General features: G+C 44.1%; 1 protein-coding gene across 2 annotated transcripts in view; it reads right to left on the bottom strand.

Moving 5' to 3' along the window:
* Window positions 1-23,141, bottom strand: part of unc5db (unc-5 netrin receptor Db) — a 145,924-nt gene that overhangs the window by 73,694 nt on the left and 49,089 nt on the right. For both annotated transcript variants that reach the window (XM_037481875.2, XM_037481874.2), the window contains exon 2: window positions 3,108-3,323. In XM_037481875.2, coding sequence (XP_037337772.1) covers window positions 3,108-3,323 — 216 coding nt within the window. The remainder of the gene's footprint in view (window positions 1-3,107; window positions 3,324-23,141) is intronic.

Raw genomic sequence — 23,141 nt, forward strand, 5'->3', positions numbered from 1 at the left:
AAAAGTATTTTGGGGTTAGGATTTAGCTCCATACGATGCGATCCTGCGATCATTTCATATGAATTTAATTCATTATTCTTTCCATTGTGCTTTTTGAAATTATACATAGAGAAGATTTCCTCTTATGCATCATATGGAGTATTTTAGTACCTTATGCTTATTGAGTAACCTTGTATCTCTACACTTGTTGCACTTCCGTGTGCCGTGTTTACATTCAAACTTGAATGCTGTGTGTATTTTAGTTCAGATTACAGTCCTGTTCACGTGAGGCAGTCCAGGTTCTAGTTCTCCCGTGTCCCGGGCCCGGCCCTCCAGCAGCTCGCGGCCCGTGTCGGCTCCAAGCCGGGACGAGCTGTGCTCCTGGCCAGAGGAGGTGGCGCTTCCAGGAGCGGAGCTCTCCACCTCCCAGCGGAGCGGAATCTTTTCTCTGCCACAAAGGGCATCACGCCCACTTTGGATCCCCGGTCCTTTCCGCGCTGCTTTTTCTCCCCCCCGATTCGCTTTTATTCCAATGTCAACGTGATCGTAACTCTCTTGGGTTGTCCCATTTTCTGTGTATTCTGATTGAATATTACACAGCAGCTGCGTGTTTTAGCCTGGAGGCAAAGCGGGCTTTTGGTAGAGCTTCTTACTCTTATCTGTCAAATCCAGTGATTAGCTGCCCCCCTGCTGGACGCCCAGGGTCCACGTGGCATTTGAAGTGAGCCGACGAATACGACCAAGTGAACTTCCCCTTGGACTTTTCGCCCGTGAACAACTGAGGCTCCGGCTTTCATTTTGCCATAATCAAGCGCACAACAATTTCACAGCACAGCAATCACACTATAATGAACTTCCAGAAGCAATTAAAGCCTCTTTCCTGTGGAGGGACCTTCATGAATATAAGAAATACGGCTTTCGCACAGCCCCTAATCACAGCGCATTCTAGCCGAGGTGTCACATTGGCTTTGTTGTTTGCCAGACGTCCCTTCAGGAAGCCTAAGTCAGGTCCTTTAATTAACATGCTTTAGCCCGGAAAAAAAAGGCACTTAATTGGTATGACCCACCACTGCTGCCCTGCCACGTCAAAGAAAAACCTCGGCCTGAAACTATCATCAGAGTATTGGAAGTAGAGCGTGTTGTAACTGTATTCAAACATCACTTTTGGTTCCTTGGGGGTCCATATATTAGTGAACCTCAAGGACTCTTCCTGGTGAATGAATGGGTATGAATGTTACTTATTTCTTATTGACACCTTACATTATTGCCCATTAGTGTGCGACTGGAGTGAAAACGCTGAACCTAAGACCCTATGAATACAAATAATTGCATGACAAGTAAGTGCAATTTAGGCCTCAAACCATGATTAAAACAATGAAATAATTTAGAAGCAGTCCAGGATTATTGAGACTTCTAAATAACCGTCACATTTTATAGGCAGAACATTTAGCACACTAATAAGAGGAGCAACGGACCAATAAAGTAGGTACTCTGCTGAGAGGGGAAAGAAAATCACATTTAGGCCTTGAGTTGCCTTAGTTGCCTTGAGTCTACAACAAAGAAGTCTATTAATCAAGTAAAAAAAAACAAAAGGGTACTTGAGTGTTTCAGTAATGCACTTTTGTAAATTCTGCGAACATAAGGGAATTCTAAATTAGTTCAGAGAAATATATTTATATTTGTCAAGCATAGAAACAACTCCATCTACCTTAGATTGGTAGCATGCATAGACAATACGAGAATTTGGGATATTTGGGGGGGGGGACTCTGTGAGTCAGCGCATGCGTCCAGACAAGGGGGAAAAGGTCGATCGGCCCCTTACCTAAAAGGAGTTTGACACCCCTGACCTTTATGGGCCCTTAATCTGTTTAATCAGTGGAATGTCCCTATAATACCAAGTGCGTTTTTTACTTTTACTTTTTTAAGTCTTGAGAAGAAAAAAACTCTTGGGACCACTGCAGGCTTTCGGCTTTCCAAACTAGTGCTGATATTTTGCAGCTCACCGTTTCAGTGCCCACTGTTCTGTTATCAGGCCAAACTAAACAGGTGTCCAGTGTCCACACTAATGAAGTGCTCAAAGGTAAGCTCTTTACGGCAGGGTGACCCATACCACCTACTCACTGGAAAAGAACCCCAAAGGTTCCTCTATATAACATATGGAATACAAAAAGAGCTAAAACATTCAAATGTCCCGAAACCTGGTTTACTTGAAGTCAGAACCTCATCAAAGAAAAGCATTTGGAACTCAGTGCTTTACATCATTGTGAGTGACGTCTAGCTGAATTATGCTGATGTGGTACAGTGCCTCCTCGTCTCGCAATGCAAGGGGTTTAAAATAAGTGCCTACTGCACATATTGCTTGACCCCCGCCATGACTACTGAAGCCGCTTTGCCTTTGTTGGCTTTTAGGATGAAATCCTGTGATATATTGAAGGACGGTATTACGTCGCTGTGGTCAAGACCTGAGACCATCAAGTTGCAGAGTGAAATGCTACATCGATGCATAGCGGAAATAAAAGATATTTTGGAGTGAGTGAACTGAATCTTTTTATATATACGTCCATGGCCTTTTGTTTCCAAGGATACTAAATGGCCCATGCATCTGAATATATCATGGTTAATGGAATAAACAACTTCTCAAGCTGTCGGTGGACGCACAGAAACAAGGCCTGTGCTCTAATAATAACAACAACAACAACTAAGAAATGCTGTTTTTGCAGTCCATTCAAGTGACAAATTCAACTGAGATACAGGCGATATTAGAACCATTTGTCCCAATAATGTGTAAGTAGAAGTAATCAAAATCAAATCAATACTAGTTCTGAAAATGATTCAAAAGCGTGCCATTTCTTCAGGGTGTGTCTCACACGCTATTTTATTGTTCATCCAAGATAGAGATTTGTTTCAAAAATGCATGCTTTGATTGTCTGGTGGTCAGCCTAATACTTCTGATCTGCAGTAGTATGGATGGAAACTCCACTGAACGCATCATTTTCACTGTATTTCTTCTTTTTGTGGAAGATTCAGTCACCTCACTCCCAAGCTCTGACCCCTCTTTTAAGAACCACATCCTTTCCTTCATTTTACATGTCAGCACTGGTTGGTTTGAAGGCCCGGCTTGAACTCACCGGTGTTGAGGTCCTTATACTCCTGGGAGAGGTGCTCATTCTGGTGCACCCATTCCCCGTTGCACTTGAAGAAGATCTGCAGGGCGGGCGCGGCTCGACACCGCAGCTTGATGGGGTTGCTCTTGACGATGTAGGCGTCCTCCGGCTCCTGGATGAAGTGTGGCAGCGTGCCTTGCACAGAGGGTAAGGCGTCAGGCTGAGCGTCCCCTGTGGCACCTGCAGACCAACGCCTCGGTTACTCATTTCGTCCCACACACTCTTTTAGATTTCAGTTAGACTTACAATTTAGTAGTGAAAACACTTTGTTTTACCACAATGCTATGGCAGGTTTGCAATGTTTATATGAACGCTTTGTGGGAAATGGTTGCATTTAAAAAAGGTAAAATTTGAAAAGGGAGAAAAAGCTGCACAACTTGTGTCGACTGAAATCACTCAGATGTTTCATTTGCCTGAGAAGCCTTTGCCATCTGTACACAGACAGCCCTCACGTCGCTAAAGGAATACAATTTGTCCCCTATTCAAGCAAAAAATGTTCTCCTCAGAGCAATTTACAGATGAATGAAATCAGAGCGGACTAAGTGAAGAGGAATTAGGAGGGAGTGATTACCCGGATCTGCCAGTGGAGTGTGAATACATCGCCTCCCCACCACGAGGCCTGGATTCAGCGCAGAAACAACCATTGTGCTGCCGCCGACGTGCCGTCGCCTCTAACTAGAATTCACAGCAGGTCACGCCCTTTTCTTTTCAGCTCGGTGAGCCCGGTTCACGACTATTGTTGGTGGTGACAGCTCATTGAGCTAAGCGCGTTTTAGGGCCACGCCAATCTCAGGTTGTGAGAGCTTGATTTACCAGGGCATTTTATTTTCTAGTTCACGGTAGGTCTTGACCTCAGATGCGCTCGCTTCCTCGCTCGCACAGATCTGGATAAATCAGGAACAGGATGTTTGTTCTCCTGCCATCCCAGGGATCCTTCTCCGAATTACACCTCGGGCCCATCAAGGCAGCTGCAGCTAAGCTATTCAGTGCCGTAAAAATCCCATGAAAGCCATTATGCGCCACCATCGAATCCAATTCTGTCCCCTGAAATCGAATCAGCCCTCTCACCACCTCTCTCAATCAATGTTGTCCTTGTTAAATGGGTAAATGAATGGATGCAGGTGTATATAGAGGACACACATAAAACAAACAGGCAGGAAGGGGAATGAATGGAAATAATACGCTGACATTACTTACTGCAGGACAAGTAGATCTCTTTATCATACACACACCCACACACACACACAAAAGCAACTAGTAGGGTGGCTGCAGATGGATTTTAAGAAAATCTTCCATCAGGTAGCCTTGTATGTTGAATTATTTGTTTTAGCATTCCGTAAGATTTACTTTGTGCGTGAAAAGCCATTAATGAAACTTAATTTTATGTGAAAGCTAGTCATGTGACCTAATGTGGAGGTGACACATTACATTTACTGTAGTTAACAAAGTTGTATTGTTGAGTAGTTTTAAAATCTGTATAAATTTAAAGATTTCTTTATAAACAATTGCGCATTTTACATGATTTATAAGGTGATAATGTACACATTACCGTGTACGATTATTTCAACATTAGTGGACAGGAAATGTTGTCAAATGCTTTAAATTTCGTGATGATTCTGGTTATAAAGCATTGTGAATTGTTGCGAGTGCTCATACCTATAACTGTAGACCTATACGCAGATTAGAAAGCTGTATATTTTTGAAGTGAAACCGTTTATATTGTAATGAATTGTGTGTGAAAAAGAAAACGAACAAAACCAAACAAACAGGATACGACTGTAATGAGAAACTGACGGAAAGCTCAGCACCTGCAATCAGACAACAGGTTGAAAACATTCCTATTAACAGATGGAGATTGGATTAGAGATTAGATTTTGCGAATACATACAGAGGCAGATGAAAGGGACAGAACTGAATAATGGGTTTCGGGGACAGTGTATGAAATTGCTTCATCTATTTGCAGAGGAGCTCGGGCCAGGGGCGCACGCGATGACGAACTGACAGGTTTTTCATTTCTTTGGAACTCCGCTTCCTCGTTGTCTTTAAAGCATTTACAGACAACTACGTATTCATGTGGTGGCGTTTCTTTTAAAACGGCAAGAGATGTGTTATTGTTGGGTTACGTCTCAGAGCGCCGGGCCTTCGTGTCTGCCCGACAGCACCTCGCGTTGGCCTTTCTGCACTCTGTGCTGCTGCCACTTAATGAAAACACACCAGACGGCTCTTACAAGAGCCGCCAATATTTAAATCTGACTACCTTACTAAGAAAATCGCCAGTGGAATTAAAAGCGTGGGTGAATGATGGAAGATTATTAGCTATGAAGCGATTTTCAACAAAACAAATTGAAATTCACCCCTGTGAGTTATGCTACAGTAATCAGATCAGTATTCACAAACGAGAAGTGAGATTCCAATTTAAAATCCAGTAAAGACCTTGCAGATAATGATGGAGGGTTTATAACATTTTGGAAATGAGGTGAGGGGAGGGTTTCGCCCTCTACTACAACAATCTTTCTTGTCAGATACTTGTAATGTCATTGTAGAATTGACTTGTGACTAGGGTTGGGTATCGTTTGAATTTGAGCGATTCCGATTCCTGGTTTCGATTCCGGTTCCCAGCGATTCTCGACTCCGATTCTTTTAAGAGGCAGGGTCAAAAAAGTTTAAGATATTTTAAATGAGCTAGCTAACCAAGGGTCTTTCTGAAGGAAATAGTCTGCCATCAATGTTAATTCTATGAACTTTTTATTAACTTTACTATGAATTTCTAACAGGGCTGTTTTCAACTACAATATAAATATCAAACTATGAACTTGATCATTGTATAAACATTACAAATGTTGAATATATTTTAACAGGGGTACACTTTCCTCCAGAGAGCTTTATTTTTGAAACCTCACAAAAACACATTTACACGTGAGTGTGTGACACTGCAGGTACTTAAACGTTACCTTGCTCCCACTGATGGACGAACCCTTGGAATCAGAGGAGGAGGCAGCGCGTCAAACACGGGGCACACGGAGGGGGGGGCGCAACTCTCCCAACCTCAAATCAGGGACACTTTCGCTGACGGGGGGCTGCTGGCGGTCGACGCTGGGGGTGCTAGTACAATCTTTTTTTTTTCTTTGCAGCGCCAGCCTCACTGCTCATTTTAACAGAGAGGACCGCTCCGCTCGGGCCACCCGGCACCCGCGCACGCGCACTGGTCTGATGCGTCACAACTTCACAACAACCGGGAGGTTTTTTTTGCCGAGTTTTCGGTTTGTTTCGAGAAGTGTAGCCACACTTTGGACCGCCGACGCACGCTATACATGTTCGATCGCGCTGTTACGCCAACACTTCCGGTGGACGCTTCTTCGTTGGTGTTCAGCGGTTTCTATTTCCGGTCGGCGCCGGCGGACTGAGAATCGAAACTAGGAATCGAATTTTAAACTTTTGAACGATACCGGGTAAATCGCAAAGCTAGTTCCGATTCCAATCGATTCCAATCGATTCTCGATTCTTTGATTCTTGTGACAAATCTCAAGATCAAATGGAGCCCGGTTTTTGACCAGCGAATGATAAGATACATCTTTTTTTGTTAAAGATTCAGTTCCATCTGTAGTCCAGATGTTAACATCAGAGCTGATGAACAGCCAAGCACAGGTCGAACTGAGTGCAGTTTGCATGTGAAGGCTGCTGTAAGCTTCTTAACTACTGTATGTATCGTTTTTCATGTCTGTTGGTTATGGAGGCGTGTTAATGTGAATAATAATAATAATGTGAATGACAGCAATGGATCATACCACGGCAAGTTGGCTTTTTTCAATTCCCGTATAAATCTAAATATGGATCATTTTACTTCTCCCTGTTTTGGCTTCTTTCCCATTTAAGATGACATGTTGCAAGACAACTTTGGCTCCACCAATTATGTTCCACTGCAACTAAACTGCTTTTTCAATTACATTTTGAGGGATTACAATCACAGTTTTACACGCATGGTTAAAGAAAAACAAATTGGCAAAAAAACAAGATTTTAGGGCTTAAACAACAATACAACTTGATTTTCCTCAACCAACAAAACTACTTGACTTTTTGATCATCTCACAACATCCCATTCTGATCACAGGAGCTACCATACACAGTGCCACCTGCCCATCATTTCCTATCATTCACACCATTTAAAGACCAAAGTCACATTCATGTTGGGTGTTCACTTTCTTGGGCAAGGACGCATCGACATGCCAATTAGCAGAGCCGGGGGATCAAACCACCGATCCACTGATGACCGTGCCCCCCGCCCCCCTCCCCACATTGTGAAAGGCCACGATGAAAAAAAGACATTTGAGAGAAAATGGGTTCGGCAATGCAGTTTTAAACTTACAAATACACATTTAAGTCTTTCGCCTGTTAATTACAAATTATGTCGCAAACAGAAGCATGAGGCCAGTTCAATGCAGATTAAGAAAACAAGCTTTTATTGATTTCACAAATGTATGTGGAAGGCTGGTAATAAAACTGAAATAGGTCAACCAGAAAGAAAACCATGTTCCAGCATCTTTTGAAGCACTAACATATTTAATGGTTGGGGCATGACATTCTCCTCCATCCAATTAAGCGCCATTAAGCATCTCTACTGTAATCAACTAATTGCTGCGGTGATAAATAAAAATACACCGAAGCTAGCTAGAGTGGACCAGGCTCTCATTTCTCTTCACGTTTCCACAAAAACTAATGATGTGCCATGCCCTTTTTTTTCTGAATGTTTAAACATTCAGCACATTCACAGGTAACAGATAATTGGAACAAGGTGACAATCCACGCTCCATAAACCTGGAGCTGCAGCGGTGGCTGCTCCGCTCTTGACGGATGCTCATAAATATCCGCCATGACGAAGGAAACGAGTGTGTCGCCAATAAGTCACTCATTTCCTCATTACAGTGGTTCATTTCAGCAATGCCTCTAAAATGCTCCCAACACTCACTGTCTGCTGCCGGTCACAGGTTTCCACCTGACTTAACATGTGGCTCAGTGCGCTGGACCTGCAGCTGATAAAGGCCCTGTGTACACCTCCGTAATCGGGGACACGGCGGCTCAGGCTGGCTGTCAATGGCCGGGAGCCAGGGGGACCATGTGGAACAAAAACAGATTCAAATCAACAATCTCTGAGAGACACGCGGGGCCAATGAGCCCTGCACGGCCTGTTTGGATATGCAAGGAAGGCTTGAGACAGTGCAGGTTTTGATGACAGGGTTTGCAGTCATGGAGCTCGATTTATTTGTCAAGCTGCTGGTATCGTCTCTGGTGGCAAACACTAGCAACCACAACGGCTAACGCACCAAACACGCTGTCATGCTAACGAGCTAACGAGCTAACTCGCTGGCCTGTTGTGAGCGAGTGAATAGCAAGCGGTGAACAGCGATTCAGGTTGCCTGACGTCCTTTTTACATGAATGTCTTTACTCAAAAAAGAAATACTGTGACACCACCAGAATCGTACAAAATACCATGATATGGACTTTTGGTCGTGCCGCCCAGCCCGAAATGACACAGTTGTGAAGTTGATTCTGAGTAGCATGAATACACTCAGCTAATCTCTTAACTAACTGTCCATTTTTAAGTGCAAATGACACGATTTCACTGAGCCAGTATCTTGCATTATCTGTACTGTTTTCTCACTAGACAGGTCCTTTCACACGAGGCTCGCTTTTGGAGGCAGCCTTGTGTGAAACAGCAGTTGTTGGCGTTGCAACTTCAGAACCGTGACTGGTATGGGTGACCATGTTTGGGTGTGCACTGCTTACCGTGCAGATTTTCGGGAACGAACTCTGTTTTATTAGCACATTTTGCCGTATATTTTATTTGTGTCTGAAGATAACTATACATTTACTATATTACATTTACTATGCTCAACAGGGGCTCAGTGAGAATTCCCGGTGGCCGGTCGATTGGCCATGAACGACAGGAGTATAAAAAATGCTAAATGAAATGCGTAAATCAGAGTTAAAACAATCCAAGGGAGATATAGCAACTCAGAACTGTAGAGCTGGTTTTGACCTCAGCCTCACACCTCATGTGACTGGTCGCATGCACGCAGGCACTACCACAATGTTCATACAGTGTGCAGAGTACGCTCGAGCAAGCAAAGAGGGGAGAAACTGGACAGCGCAGGTGAATGAGAAGAGAAAAGACATGAGGAGCTGAGAGTGAGTGCATAAAAAGGATGGGTATATGAAGAGACCTGCATGCAGCGCTAAAGGCGATTGAAAGCAGAAATACCCTCCAGGAAAGTGGAGCAAAATATGGAAGATACATTTATTAACCACAGACGGGATTTGGAGCATGTCTTACTATCTCAACATCCTCAACATCACAAATAAATAATAAATTGCATCAAGCGCTTAAGGAAAGCAGGTGATGTGCGTGCAATGCACGCCGTGCATGAAAACAATGTTTGGAATATAGACTCCAGGATGATTAATTAACGCAAGTTCATTCAAGCGGGAGAGGCCCATTGCAATGTAGGCCCAATGGCCAACGGAGTCACGGCATGTGAATGGGAAAGGCCCTATTCTAACAGAAAAAATACCCTGTCATTGACTTAAATTTAAATTCAAGGGAATTTTTGAACAGAAATTGAATTAGGTTGTAAACGATGATTAGAATTAATGCGTAATTGTGTGGAACTTTGACCAGAAGTTGTGGAGATATCTTACCCTGGACCAGAGTTTTGGCATTTGGCCTGAATGATCAGTCCGTTGTACTGTATCATTATACACACAAAGCTGCTACCATTTATATTTTTTGGGGACTTGGCAAGAGCTCAACTAAATGTGATTCTGAAACCTTTCCCATTAAAAGAGGTGAGTGACGTCGGACAAGGTTCTTTGATCCTGTGTCTCAACCCATTCTCGCCACTGGATTTGACAGCTCGCCTCTTCTCAAACGGACACTGGAAGAAAAGTGCTCCTGAAAGATCGTGCTGACAGCGCTATACACCTTTTTTTTTTTAACTGAGCCTCCTGACTATTTGGACATTACTATTTCACACAGCCTCTCCACAGCCAAAAGTCCTCTAAAACCACACATTCTTCCTCCCACATCCACGGGGATCACACGGGACTCCTCATGGATTTTTTACAGGGGCTGAGATAGGCGAAGGGCGAGGATGAGGGGCGTCAGCAGAGTGAGTAGCGGCTTTACATGGTGTGCACCGTCTCAGCTTTTCAGCAGGAGTCCTCCTTATTTGAAAAGGCAGAGAGTTGGGAGGTGTCCCACTAATCCTCGACACTAAAGGAGAACGATTGGCTGGACAAAAGGGCCAGGGAAAGGATGTGCACGCTCAGGACTGAGAGACCGCAGGGTGAACTCCGGGAATTTAGGTGCCGGAGACACTGAAAGCACAGGACTCAAAAACACACACTCCCAACTGAGACACTAGTGTGCTGGTTCACTGACACTCCGTCTCACGCTAACCTCAACATGAACTCAGAAATCACATTCCTATCTCTGAGGACCAGTAATTCTGCACGCTTCGCTGTGTGTATTTTACGTTACTGTGAAACCATCTCCCAGAACATACCGTCTATTTTAGGATACGCTTCTTCAGCATTTGGGTTTATTCCAGTGTAGTATAGAAACCAACAGCCATCCATCAGTGCCATTGTTGTATTGCTTAACAGTTGAGGTTTCATCACTGCAGCATAATGCAGTTGTGGGCAGGAGTGTTTATAAGAATTTGAAATTGCTCACAAATGGAATACAGCAACATTAAAGAAGTATATTTGTTGACCAACAGCCATTCACACATTGACAGTATGACAGTAATGACGTTAACTAATTTGAACTAAATTGTTTGTTTGTTCTTAAGACTTTGAATTTTCAAAATCATACACATCTGAGAAGAGAATACAAACTTGGTTTCTTAACCTGATCGAACCACATCTAGTTGTTGAAGCACGGCCTGCTTCCAGCCCAACCCACAGCTGTATCTAATCCCGTGGTTCTCAAACTGTGGGGCGCGGAGGAATGACAGGTAGGGTTAAAAACAAAAAATTGAATTTAAAAACAATTTATATATATATATAAAATTCAAATTTTTAATAACATTTTTTTTTCTTTATCTTTCTAATCCTATTAATCCCACATGGGGAAATGATTCTCTACATCTTACCCATCCTTGAGCAGTGTGCTCCTGTGAAGCACTGTGGCTTCGGTGTATTGCTCGAGGACACTGAGACAAGGCAACTATGGAGAGTGTTGTTATGTTATAACAGTAGTCATATGCTATGTCAGGCGAGCTGCTGTTTACACAGCGCCGACTCCTAAACAGGGAGGACCGTCATCGCCGCATGTGGTAAGTAACTGAGAAGAAAATAACTCTTTGAACAAGAGGTTTGGAATTCGCTACAAGTGCCTGGTGACAATTTGACCCTTTGTGGTTAACGACTCAAAATCTTTTACACATATCCGTTGTGTAGCATGACATTGTTAAGCAGTATTCTGACACCACCACCCAGCGAGAACGCTTCTCAGCGAAGGCGCTTTCATGACCTGTAATCAATTTTAAAAGGTTGAATGCTATGAAAAGCAATTACACGACACATGTGTCCACTGTCGCCCACATTGCCAGGCTGCAGTTAGAGAGGTAGGCTCCCGAGTGATTACAGAGCATAGATCTGGAGCTGTGTCAGTTATAGGTTGTTTCTGTTAGATCCTCCCGTCACACCAGAGGACCGAGCGGCCTTCCACTCCTCATTGACAGAGACAGCCTCTGACAGTTATTGACAGGCTGCTGCACTTCCCACAAAGGGCAACGGAGACAGAGAGAGAGAGAGAGAGAGATTTAGAAGCAAATCCACAGATTGGGGCTGCTCATATAACCCGTTTCGTCTTACTCTCACAGTTGGAAGCTTTCCTTCATGTAATTTGAAAGTGTTCCTTACAGACCTATCGACTGGTAGAGATTGGTTGTTTATTAAATATCAAATATCTGCCACCTACGATGTTGTCCGCCGAGACGCTTCTTCAATGACCTTACATAAGAGCAATAATAAGTCCACACATCTGCTACTTTGTATTTCCCTGACAGCGAGTGGGGTGTAGCGCTAACCCTTTTTATTACCAATGCTTCAACACTCCACCAGCCCCATTGTTAACCACCGAACACAATCAGAAATGGACAAACACAATTAGCGTTCCTACAACACAATTAGCAGACTAATAGGGGGCCTGTAGCATGCAGTCAAACAGCTTAGGACACATTTGAACCTGTGGTCTACAGTATATCGTCACAGAGAGTCCTCACATTTGATTCATCAACACCCCCCGCATGGGATCCAACTCACCACAGCTTATCTTCCATATTGACCAACCGGCAGGTGAGAACTTGAGAATCCTTAAAAGGTCACTGTAGCACGTGCTTCATGTTTCCTTGAGACGAGGAGAGAAACTTGCGCAACAACACGCTGCTCTGTCCCGCTGGTGAAGATGACATCGACATTAGCACCTCAGGTGGGTATAGATTAACACATTCAAAACAAGAAATGTGTCAACGCCTTACAGACAGAATTCATTCCAATCCCATTAAATGTGGAACATTACAGTTTTCAATTAAGGGATGAAAAAGGTGACAACGGGGCGGGGAGGCATGTCGGGGAGGGGGGGAAATGAGCCATTGTAGAATAATCTATCGTACAAATTAGGATGTTTTTAACCGTTAAACCTCTCGTTGTGGCAAACCATGTTTGGCCGCCACATAACATGCACGTCGTGTGATGGACCCAAGTTAGATCATTTAAAAAATAGATTATTATTATTAAAAAGTGCTGTCATCAAATAAAAGGTTACGTCATGAAATAAATTGTGCCATTGAAAAATGTGTTACACAATCAATTTCTTTAGTTTTTTATCTATTCTATCTAATTTATTCATTGTTGGTTCAATTATATGAAACTTTACTTGGCAACAGATTGCAGCAACATGTCACTTATCGAGGGGAATACATCATATGCTCAAAGGACGATCACACCTGTAGATGCCATAGGGGTCTATAATGTTGCTTCATATCCCGCCGGTGCTCGCCTCCCAAAAGAGAGGAAAAAGTTCCCGTATTAGCATTCCAGTTCACCGAGGAACGACATGTTAGCGTTGTTAGCAGTCCTAATGGATGCAGTGGTTGTACCAGTAAGCCGCAGGCTCTTCAGCGTCACATTTCGCTCTCATTTATAAACATGAGATGTCTCCTGCTCTAATCCTCACAATACTGCTGAATCAATCTGCCCTTTATTAGACCTCGAGCCAATGCAGAGATGTTGTTGCCGGAAATACTGATGACACTGATTTACATATTACTACAAAATCTATCCCTGCCATGGATTGTGTTGTAGGCAAACTGGCCTCGCTGTTAAGTATCAGAGGCTCATCAGATTAAAAATGAATCCCAAGGCTTGAAACTGGGATAGACAGGAGATAGATAAGTGTCTTGCTACACTGTCACGAGCCTTGCGCTTAAAAGCGAATGGATTATATTATCTAGTCTGGTTTGACGAGCCGAGGTGTTTGAGAAGTGTTTGGTAGCTAGGTAGAAGCCATTTCTCTGGGAAATTAGCAGAGGTGTGGACTCGAGTCATGTGACTTGGACTCGAGTCAGACTCGAGTCATGAATTTGATGACTTGAGACTCGACAAAACTTACAAAGACTTGCAACTCGACTTGGACTTGAATACCGATGACTCGTGACTTGACTTGGACTCGAGCCTTTTGACTCGAGAAGACTTGCTACTTCCCATGAAAACTAGGGGAAAACATTTTCACACCACCGCGCCGCGCTGTTTATCTGCATCTGTCAAAAAAATTATGCGCCACCTGTATGCAGAGAGCGCGCGCTGCCTGAACAACATCCAATCACTGCAGTCCATTTGACCGTATCAACGAGACAGCTCGTTCATGGTTACAAAAATCGGGATTTTTGAACCCGGATTCAGACTCCGATGGAAATCCTCGCTAGGGTTGGGTATCGTTTGAATTTGAGCGATTCCGATACCTTGTTTCGATTCCGGTTCCCAGCGATTCTCGATTCCGATTCTTTTAAGAGGCAGGGTCAAAAAAGTTTAAGTTTAAGATATTTTAAATGAGCTAGCTAACCAAGGGTCTTTCTGAAGGAAATAGTCTGACCTTCTCCATCAATGTTAATTCTATGAACTTTTTATTAACTTTACTATGAATTTCTAACAGGGCTGTTTTCAACTACAATATGAATATCAAACTATGAACTTGAATATTGTATAAACATTATAAATTACAGGGGTACACTTTCACTTTCTTTATTTTTGAAACCTCACAAAAACACATTTACACGTGAGTGTGTGACACTGCAGGTACTTAAACGTTACTTTGCTCCCACTGATGGACGAACCCTTGGAATCAGAGGAAGAGGCAGCGCGTCAAACACGGGGCACACGGAGGGGGGGGGCGCGCAACTCTCCCAACCTCAAATCAGGGACACTTTCGCTGACGGGGGGCTGCTGGCGGTCGACGCGGGGAGTGCTAGTTCAACCTTTTTTTTTCTTTGCAGCGCCAGCCTCACTGCTCATTTTAACAGATAGGGCCGCTCCGCTCGGGCCACCCCGCACCACCGCGCGCACTTGTCTGATGCGTCGCAACTTCACAACAACCGGGAGTTTTTTGCCAAGTTTTCGGTTTGTTTCGAAAAGTGTAACTACACTTTGGACCGCCGACGCACGCTACACATGTTCGATCGCGCTGTTACGCCAACACTTCCGGTGGACGCTTCTTCGTTGGTGTTCAGCGGTTTCTATTTCCGGTCGCGCCGGCGGACTGAGAATCGAAACTAGGAATTGAATTTTAAACTTTTGAACGATACCGGGTAAATCGCAAAGCTAGTTCCGATTCCATTCGATTCTCGATTCTCGATACCCAACCCTAATCCTCGCCAACATTATGTCAACGTCCGTTTTAAAGTAGTGTAATGAGCTGAGTTAAAGTTATTAGTTAATCAGTTATGCAGATGTTGCATGTGTTCACGTTATGCTCCGTTACCAGCTGTAGTTACGCGAGACAACCCGAGTTTTGGGGGGCCGTGTATGCGGAAGTGTTCGTTCGGCGTGGTGACGGCCAAGTGACCGAAGTTGAGTTGTTTTATATAAATAAATGCAGCGGAGTTGCAAGCCAGTCATCGCCTCCTTATTTACGCTGCAGCATTGGGGTGAGCGTTACAGCACTATAACACAGTCACCGTCGATCCACCGTTACCCTTCCCTTCGTAGTCTAGGTCTGTGAGGCAGCGCACCATCACCCAGGGTTCCCCGTCCCCACTATAATAAAATGACTCGAAATGACTCGAAACTAAAATGGTACGACTTGTGACTCGACTTGAGACTTGTTGGCTGTGACTTGTGACTCGACTTGGGACTTGCTTCGTCTTTGACTCGACTTGACTCGGGACTCGAGGGCAATGATTTGAGACTTGCTTGTGACTTGCCTAACAGTGACTTGATCCCACCTCTGGAAATTAGAGTAAAAAACTATGATGCTTTTATGATGGCTTGTAAGACAAAGTATCAGTGCAAAGAAGGGTTTTCACATTATCAAAATTATGACTTTGATACGATACCAAAACATATGATTAACATTTGACTGTATTCATTTAATACTTTTTACCCTCTGATTTGAACGTCTTGCAGGCTCTGTTCTGTTTTTTTGTCCAAATTGCTTTGATGACAACATTTTCATGAATAGATATCGTATGATATAGAATGGTCTGATTTCATGTGATTTTTCTCCATCTTTAATCGTTGATGTTTTAAATTCAGCAACACAGTCTGGACACACGTGTGCGTCCTCTTCGTTTACCTTTTTTTCATTTACTCGGCCAGTGATCTTTACTGGTTATCCCTTTTTCCGACATTGCCATTGCACGACTCTTAATGACACGTTTCTTTAATTGGCTTGAGAAAGTTTACTGCTACTAGCAACACAGAGAAAGATACCATGTGTGCTGACTGTAATGCAATTAACCAACAAACCCAGTAATGTAATTCATGGTTCACCCACCGAAGAATTGAGGGATTAAAACAAAATGAAAAGCTCGTCTTCTGAAGTGTTTTTGTTTCCAAACAAACGTCCACATTCTTTTAGAGCTTGAATAAGCCTTTCATCGTCAGAGGATTCCCTTCAAATAAGTGTCCCTTACAAGCATTTGTGGGCTGCCCACTCAGAGGGAAAGAACAACCATGCATCAAATATCACAGTGACAGTAATTCACTAGAACTGGGACAGCTGAACCCCATTTGAAAAGGGGAAAACGCCCGCGTCCTCTTCGGGGCGGTACGTGTGTGGCCCGACGGAGTGGCCTTGATCACTCTTTCAAATGCCTTAAGTGTTACCTGGCCGTCTCCTGGCACATTGTAATCGAAAAGCCAAAAACTAATTAACAACTGCGGCGGGGTGACAAAGCTCCAAATTCTCCCTGTCAACCCGAGAGAGAGAGAGAGAGAGAGAGAGAGGGGGGGGGCGGATGCTAGAGCTTGTCCAACTCAACAATCACTCGGCATAAGTCCACCGCCTCCCCGCGCCTTTAAACTATAACTGTCCGGCTCACCGCTGTCTCCGGATGTGAGAAAAGTGCACAGCGGCTCGGCACCAGCGAGGTAAATTGAATCTCACAAAGACGAGAGCTGTACCGGTTGGGGCTGATTTATTTTCAAGCTGGCTGATGAGGGCCATGGAGGGTCCACACAGAGATTCAGGGGAAATGGCCTCTAAACCCGAGCTGAGGCGGCTCTGATAAATCTTATTTAACACTCTGCTTTATACTGCGGAGAAAAACCCAAGGTGCTTCCGCCACGGCCAGACAGCCAGAGCACTGTAGGATGCATTAATAACGCACTAGTTGGTATTTCTAGCTTCGGCTGGGGCACAATAGTAATTTGCGTGTGCTGTTTTTTAGTCTCTAGTTTTTCCAGGCTCGTTTGGCCTTAAGCCTCCTCAAGCGTTCCTAGGGGCAGAGAGTGGGCAATCCTGACGGGTAATATCGGAGAGACATCGAAGCGTTTCACGTGGTTCAGGCTTGTGTGGAAACCTCTTCAGCCTCTCTGTGCACACAAAATAATCAAATCCATGACCCAGCCTGGACACACATACAGGGCATCATCTCCCTAAGCTCGGTCAACGCACAAGGGGCGAGCGACGGTGGCTCAGTGGCAGAGCGGGGTCACCCTTTATTAAAGGGCAAGTGGCGCAACATTTTTGCGCCGATACTCATGGTTTCCAGAGGTTGAAGCCTGCTCACTCTGGTCCTCCTGTGACCCCGTTAAGTTGACATCCGTGGTTTAGAGTGACATTTCTTACAAAGATTTCCCTGACATCTACAAACAGTAACGTTCCCTGCTGAATGAAAACATCCTCTTGCGTTACATCCAGAGCCATCACCTTGTCAAAATGTTTGCCCTACTGTGCCTAAATATATCCGTCATAAGTACGTGGAGTCTTGTTTAGTGACAAACCATTAGAACACATGGAGCATTAGACCCCCGTGACACACACACACTCACTCACTCACTATCTGGTGTCACACACTCATGCTGTCGTAACCAACACATACTATGTGGATAATTAAAAAGAGCACTTATAGGAACGCCTGCTTCACAGTTCCACTTGTCAGCACAGCCATTGTGCAAATGTAGTGCTGGTTGCCATTTTTATATATTATAAATTGTGATACCACACAACACAGAAATGTGTGGAATCACACATGTGTTATTCCTGTGTGATACCATTGTTAATTTAATTCCAGCAAATGCATTTTTAATTTTCCAAGCAGCGTCTGCAGGTGCCAAAACCCTAACAGCTGCAGAATAGTTACCACACTGACTCAGTTGAGTTAATTTTCGCAATATCTATATTATGTTGATCAACATCAGTTAACATAAGCCTAAAAAAATGACTGGTCATGTCGGATCAAGGGCAATCTAAGTAAAGCCAAAGCAGAACATGCATGCATGCATGACTAACAGTCAGTGTACAGTATATGGTTGCAAAAAGGAGACAGATAATTGGTAAAGGATAAACGGAATTGCATCAATATGGCGCTGCACACTACGTATCAACATTCACCCATTTCCACACTCCTTCATACACCGACGTAAGAAGCTGCCACGCAAGGAGCCACCTGCCCATCAGGATCCAAGCTAACCGCTAACACACCCACAGACCTGCTATAGCTGCCAGGCAAAAGTAGGGTTGCCACCCGTCCTTTAAAATGCAGAATCGTCCCATATTTGAGAATAAAATAGCGCAATCTTAACATCTGGCGCGATCCTGCCCTCCCGTATCATTCCCACCCCCCGTCGGCCGTAACATCATCCGCATATTATTTTGAATAGCCAGACATTTGCCTCAGAAGGCCTTACATTCTGTACAAATTCAACATCCTCTGCCCCAGAACCTTCTCATTGGCACAGAAAAAAAAAACTCCCCAAAAAATACTCTAACAGGGAAGAAACCATAGGGGGGAGCAACACAGGAGGGATCTCTTCATCAGGATGGACAGTGTGTGTGAAAGACGTACAGAATGAACCACATACAATATTTACGATTTGTTCAAAGCATATGTCATAAATGATTCAAATATTGAGAGTAGTAATTCCACATCACTCAACCGTGTGCACAGTTCATTGCGTAAGTTAAATAGATCATGATTATCGTGATTATGGAGGATTGTTAGGCAGCACACACTGAAGGTCCCCCTTTGAATGTAGCATCGAGCCCTTTGCAATTTCACATCTGGATGAAAATGAGAGGAAACTGGTAACGTTACCTTGAACTGGGCAAGATGACATAACTTAAAAGAAAATCATAACTTGCTCCAAAAGCCAACACGCCAATCTCCCTGCGAGCATTTCGTCTTCCGCCTGTCAGCTACGTGTCATTGATTTATGAATATATCATGTTGTCATTGATTGGGTGGTTTGCTAGGGGCCCTTGTAAATATTTCACTTGACCTCTCACCAAATTGGAGTTTATCATCTCCCACCGACGACGCGTCTGTGTGAAGGAATGCAAAATGGGAAGAGAAAGCGGTTTCTCCGCTCTTCGTTTCATTAAAAATGCAACACAGGACCTGCCGGAGGTGAGGTGTGATGAGCACCTGGGTCCTCTGAGGGTCTTATTTATAATGCCTACCACGCCGCTTTGTCTGGGAAACCACCTATTTTCCATATTTCATCACCAGAAAGTGGCACATATCTTTCCTGTTGAATATAATTAGGAGCAAAGAAGGAGGCAAAGAACATGTATGCATGTGTGCAATGCACAACTGGGCATTCACATCTATGTCATAGGAGTGAAAATCTAATATGCAGTACATCGAGATAAATAAATGATGGCACCATTGAATATGTAGGATGCATTATAGCATGTGCTATATCTATGATGCTTGCTTCCAAATGTGGATAGTTAAGTCTTAATTACCATCCATTATGAGCGGCATCACATTGTCATTTTGTAAAATGAGATTGCATCATGAGGCGGGGCGAGGATGGAGGACTGATAGGCCTGTTTTGAAGTGTTCCCGCCCAGCAGAGATGGGATGGTTACAAGCGGGTAGATATTATCTCCTTTGACACCCATTGTGAAGCTGACTCCCTCTGCAGAAGGAGCATTGTTCAAATTGATTTAGTGAACGGGGCCGCATCCTCGGACTCTTTGTTAGTATTGACTATGGCTTCAAATCAAAAATTTGAAAAGAACTCTGCTGGTGATCTAATTAAAACTCAAAGGAGGGAATGACTGGCATTGCGGACGGGGTAAATGCGAGAAATCAATTGTGCAATGCAAATTAGTTTCAAATCCCCCCCTTTGCCTTCAGCTTCCCATTACTTATTTATCTTTTTTTTTATCCTCTTCCACTGCTTTGTGAATTCGTAACTGAGGGCACAGCTCTATCTTCATTCAGCAGTTGGAAGATAAGCAAATGTTTTTAAGCTCATTACTAAAATGTGTGACATTATGATTGTCACCCCTGCTTTAATGTCATTCAAAAGAGCCGGTCAAAGATCCCTCGACTGCCAGTACAAAACAGTGATCTTTGGAAATCCAACCTAAAACCCTTTGCATCAATGGAAACGGTTCTTGATACCCTATCCTACTTTTCGTGGTGCACTTTGTTGCTCGCTGGTGAATTCGTCTTATTTTTCTATGTATAACCATCCAAATGTAAATTAGTTGTCAAGATATCTCGCGCTCAGACCCGCTGCAGTTTGACAGCGGAACACAATTCAGCTATCTGAAACATCAACAGCACACGTCATGTTTTGATCTCACTCCGTCAGGATGAAAGCAGTGGGATGCCATTTAGCACCAATGAGAATAATCCCAGAGAGAGAGAGAGAGAAGTCTATCTGAGGGGATGCAGGGTGTTCCTGTTCCCGACTATTCATATTGCTTTCTCCACATTGGACAGCTATAACTGAAGCCAAAGTAGACGAGGCAGGCTGGAGATAAGGGAGTACACCAAAAAGGCAGAAATTACTGTCGCCTGGCAACGCCAGCTCACAATTTTCACTTTACTTATTGTAGTCTGGCAAGGCTGAATAGGCATATTGCTCAGCAGAGAAGTCATTTCAAACTAGGCCGTATAGAGAGGGAATGGGTGATTGACAGCTCTCATCTTAGAGCAGACAACAGCTAGGTGCCATTGGTTGAAGGCAGGTGTCTGGTTTCTGCTTCTGACCGTGCAACTGAAAGAAGAAAAAAATACGGCGGCTGTTCTGGTGCGACGTATCGTCAGCGGTTCATAGGACATCTTACGAAGAGTTATTTTTGCATTTTTCCTGCTGCGAACATTCAGTACCATGAGCAATGAGGCTCTATGAGGGATTCCATATGGCTTTTTATCTGCCAGCCAGCCCTCTGTAAAAGTAGTGCTATAACTTTGGAACACCTAATGCATAACACGAGCATGACTGCGTTCAATATCATTTTGAACGTAATTGGTCCGGTGTGGTCTCATTCCCTGGGACGCAAATAGTCTCGCTTGAGCTCTGGTCTGTGGCAACTTCATCTGTTAAACACAGAAGGCATCTTTAGCATCTGTGCCAACACATCCGCGTCGGTATCAACAGCAATAATAACAATAATACTTTAATTTTATTAAGTGCTTTTCTAAATACCCAAAGACACTTGGAAGTGGCAAAGACTGTAGCAGACCAAAGCTGCTGGTTTGTTTCTCCCACCTGGCCCAACAAATAAAGACGGTCCCTGTGATTTCCAGTGTTAAAATACTGAGGTTCTTTCGTAGAGCTGTACCTTTTGTGTTTTGATTGGGATATATTTTTCTGTTTGAATACAACCGTTTCCCCTAACTAGATGGGCTTCCTTGTTTTTGTATTTGATGAATTTACACTTTTGTAGGGGGGGGGGGGTACAGTATTGGGATCTTTACCGGACGATAAAAGTATAAAATGACATTGTTCAACGCTCTGTTCCGAGTTGCGACACCCCCTACGCTACAAGACAAACAGACAAAAAAGCAAAACTGGAGCAAATGCAAGGAATGAGTCATGTAGCGGAGGGTGGGCTGTAGGGGTTGGCAGTTGAAGGTGAATTTTGAAGAGGTGGGTTTTAAGGGCTTTGTTTGAATGATGACGGGGTGGGAGCCTGGCGGATGGGGAGCCATTCAGGCTGTTTGCATCGGACCTGAGGACACGGGTCTGAAAGGTAGGGAGGGGCCAAGCTTGCTTAGGGCTTTGTAGATGGTGAGTGATATTTGACCGGGTAGCCAGTGGAGGGAAGCAGTCGAGCGGTTGGGAACATTCCGTTTGTTGAGGATTTTTTTGAGGGAGCCACCGAGGATATTAAGATGCATCCTTCAAGGTATGCCGATTTTTACGGATTGCATCATGTCACTTAAAGCTAAGCCACAGAATCAAGTTACCTCAGTCACTAGTGCTACATTACACACTTATTTTAATCCAAACAATTGGTTTTCCTAACTCTACGAAGTTTTGTTACCTCTGCCCCTGTGCCCCCATTACACGTCAACAACAATACGTTGAAAAAATGCTTTCCCAATACGATGTAAACCGCTGACGTTTTCACATCGCTCTGTGGTACAATGATCACCATGCGTTAGGTTGTTAACCGATGACTCTTTCACGTAAGCCATATTTGACCAAGTTTACCACAAACTATTAATCACTTCGTACAAAGTAAATGCGCGTTGCATCGCAAAAAGCTAACTTTTCCCGTTACACGCGCAATGAAACGTTGACCACGCGCTGCAACGTGCGCTGCCCGCCATTTCAGTGTGTGTCACAATGTTAACCACTTGTTACACCTGGACCTTCTGATATGGAATAGACATTTAACATCCCAACCATGCTGTTCCTGTTTGAACAGTGGCCCAACGGCTGTGGCCCAGTGAGGTTTCCGGCTGGCCGAATGATCATTATGATAAATATGCGGGGGGTATTTTTATTGCTTTTACCACGTTGACTGAATAACGTCCAGTGAAAGGAGCAGCCTTTGACCCTCGTCACCTTGCCAGCAGCTAACAGTGAGTAATCTTTGATAATTATCAGCCGGCAGCGTTTACAAAAGGGCCAGTGATTAATGCTAATTAAGAAATGGAAAACGTGTCCGTATGAGGTGTGTCACGTGAGAATGGATGCTGACCTTGCCTGTACTCTGGGACCCGGCCCCACCCGCTGAGTTCAGGCCGTGCAGCCAGGCTTCCGCAGTCAAATATTCTGTTTCAAAGGCGGCCGGGCCTCACGCTGCCGACAGGGAGACTTCTCACACATGAAGTGAGAGAGAAAAGCTGACACAGAGTGAGGGGGAGGGGGGGGGTGGTATCTCGCCCCAATCTCTCCCATGGATCTGTTGATGTCTCCACTCTCACAGGAGTGCCGAGTCAGCACAGAATTGAATGACGGACAGAAAGGCGGGAGTGGAATCGGTGTCTAGGAGCGTGTCTCAAAGAGGAGGAATCAGGCCGACA

The sequence above is a fragment of the Pungitius pungitius genome, chromosome 5 (genome assembly GCF_949316345.1).
Source record: "Pungitius pungitius chromosome 5, fPunPun2.1, whole genome shotgun sequence".
Taxonomy (NCBI): Eukaryota; Metazoa; Chordata; class Actinopteri; order Perciformes; family Gasterosteidae; genus Pungitius; species Pungitius pungitius.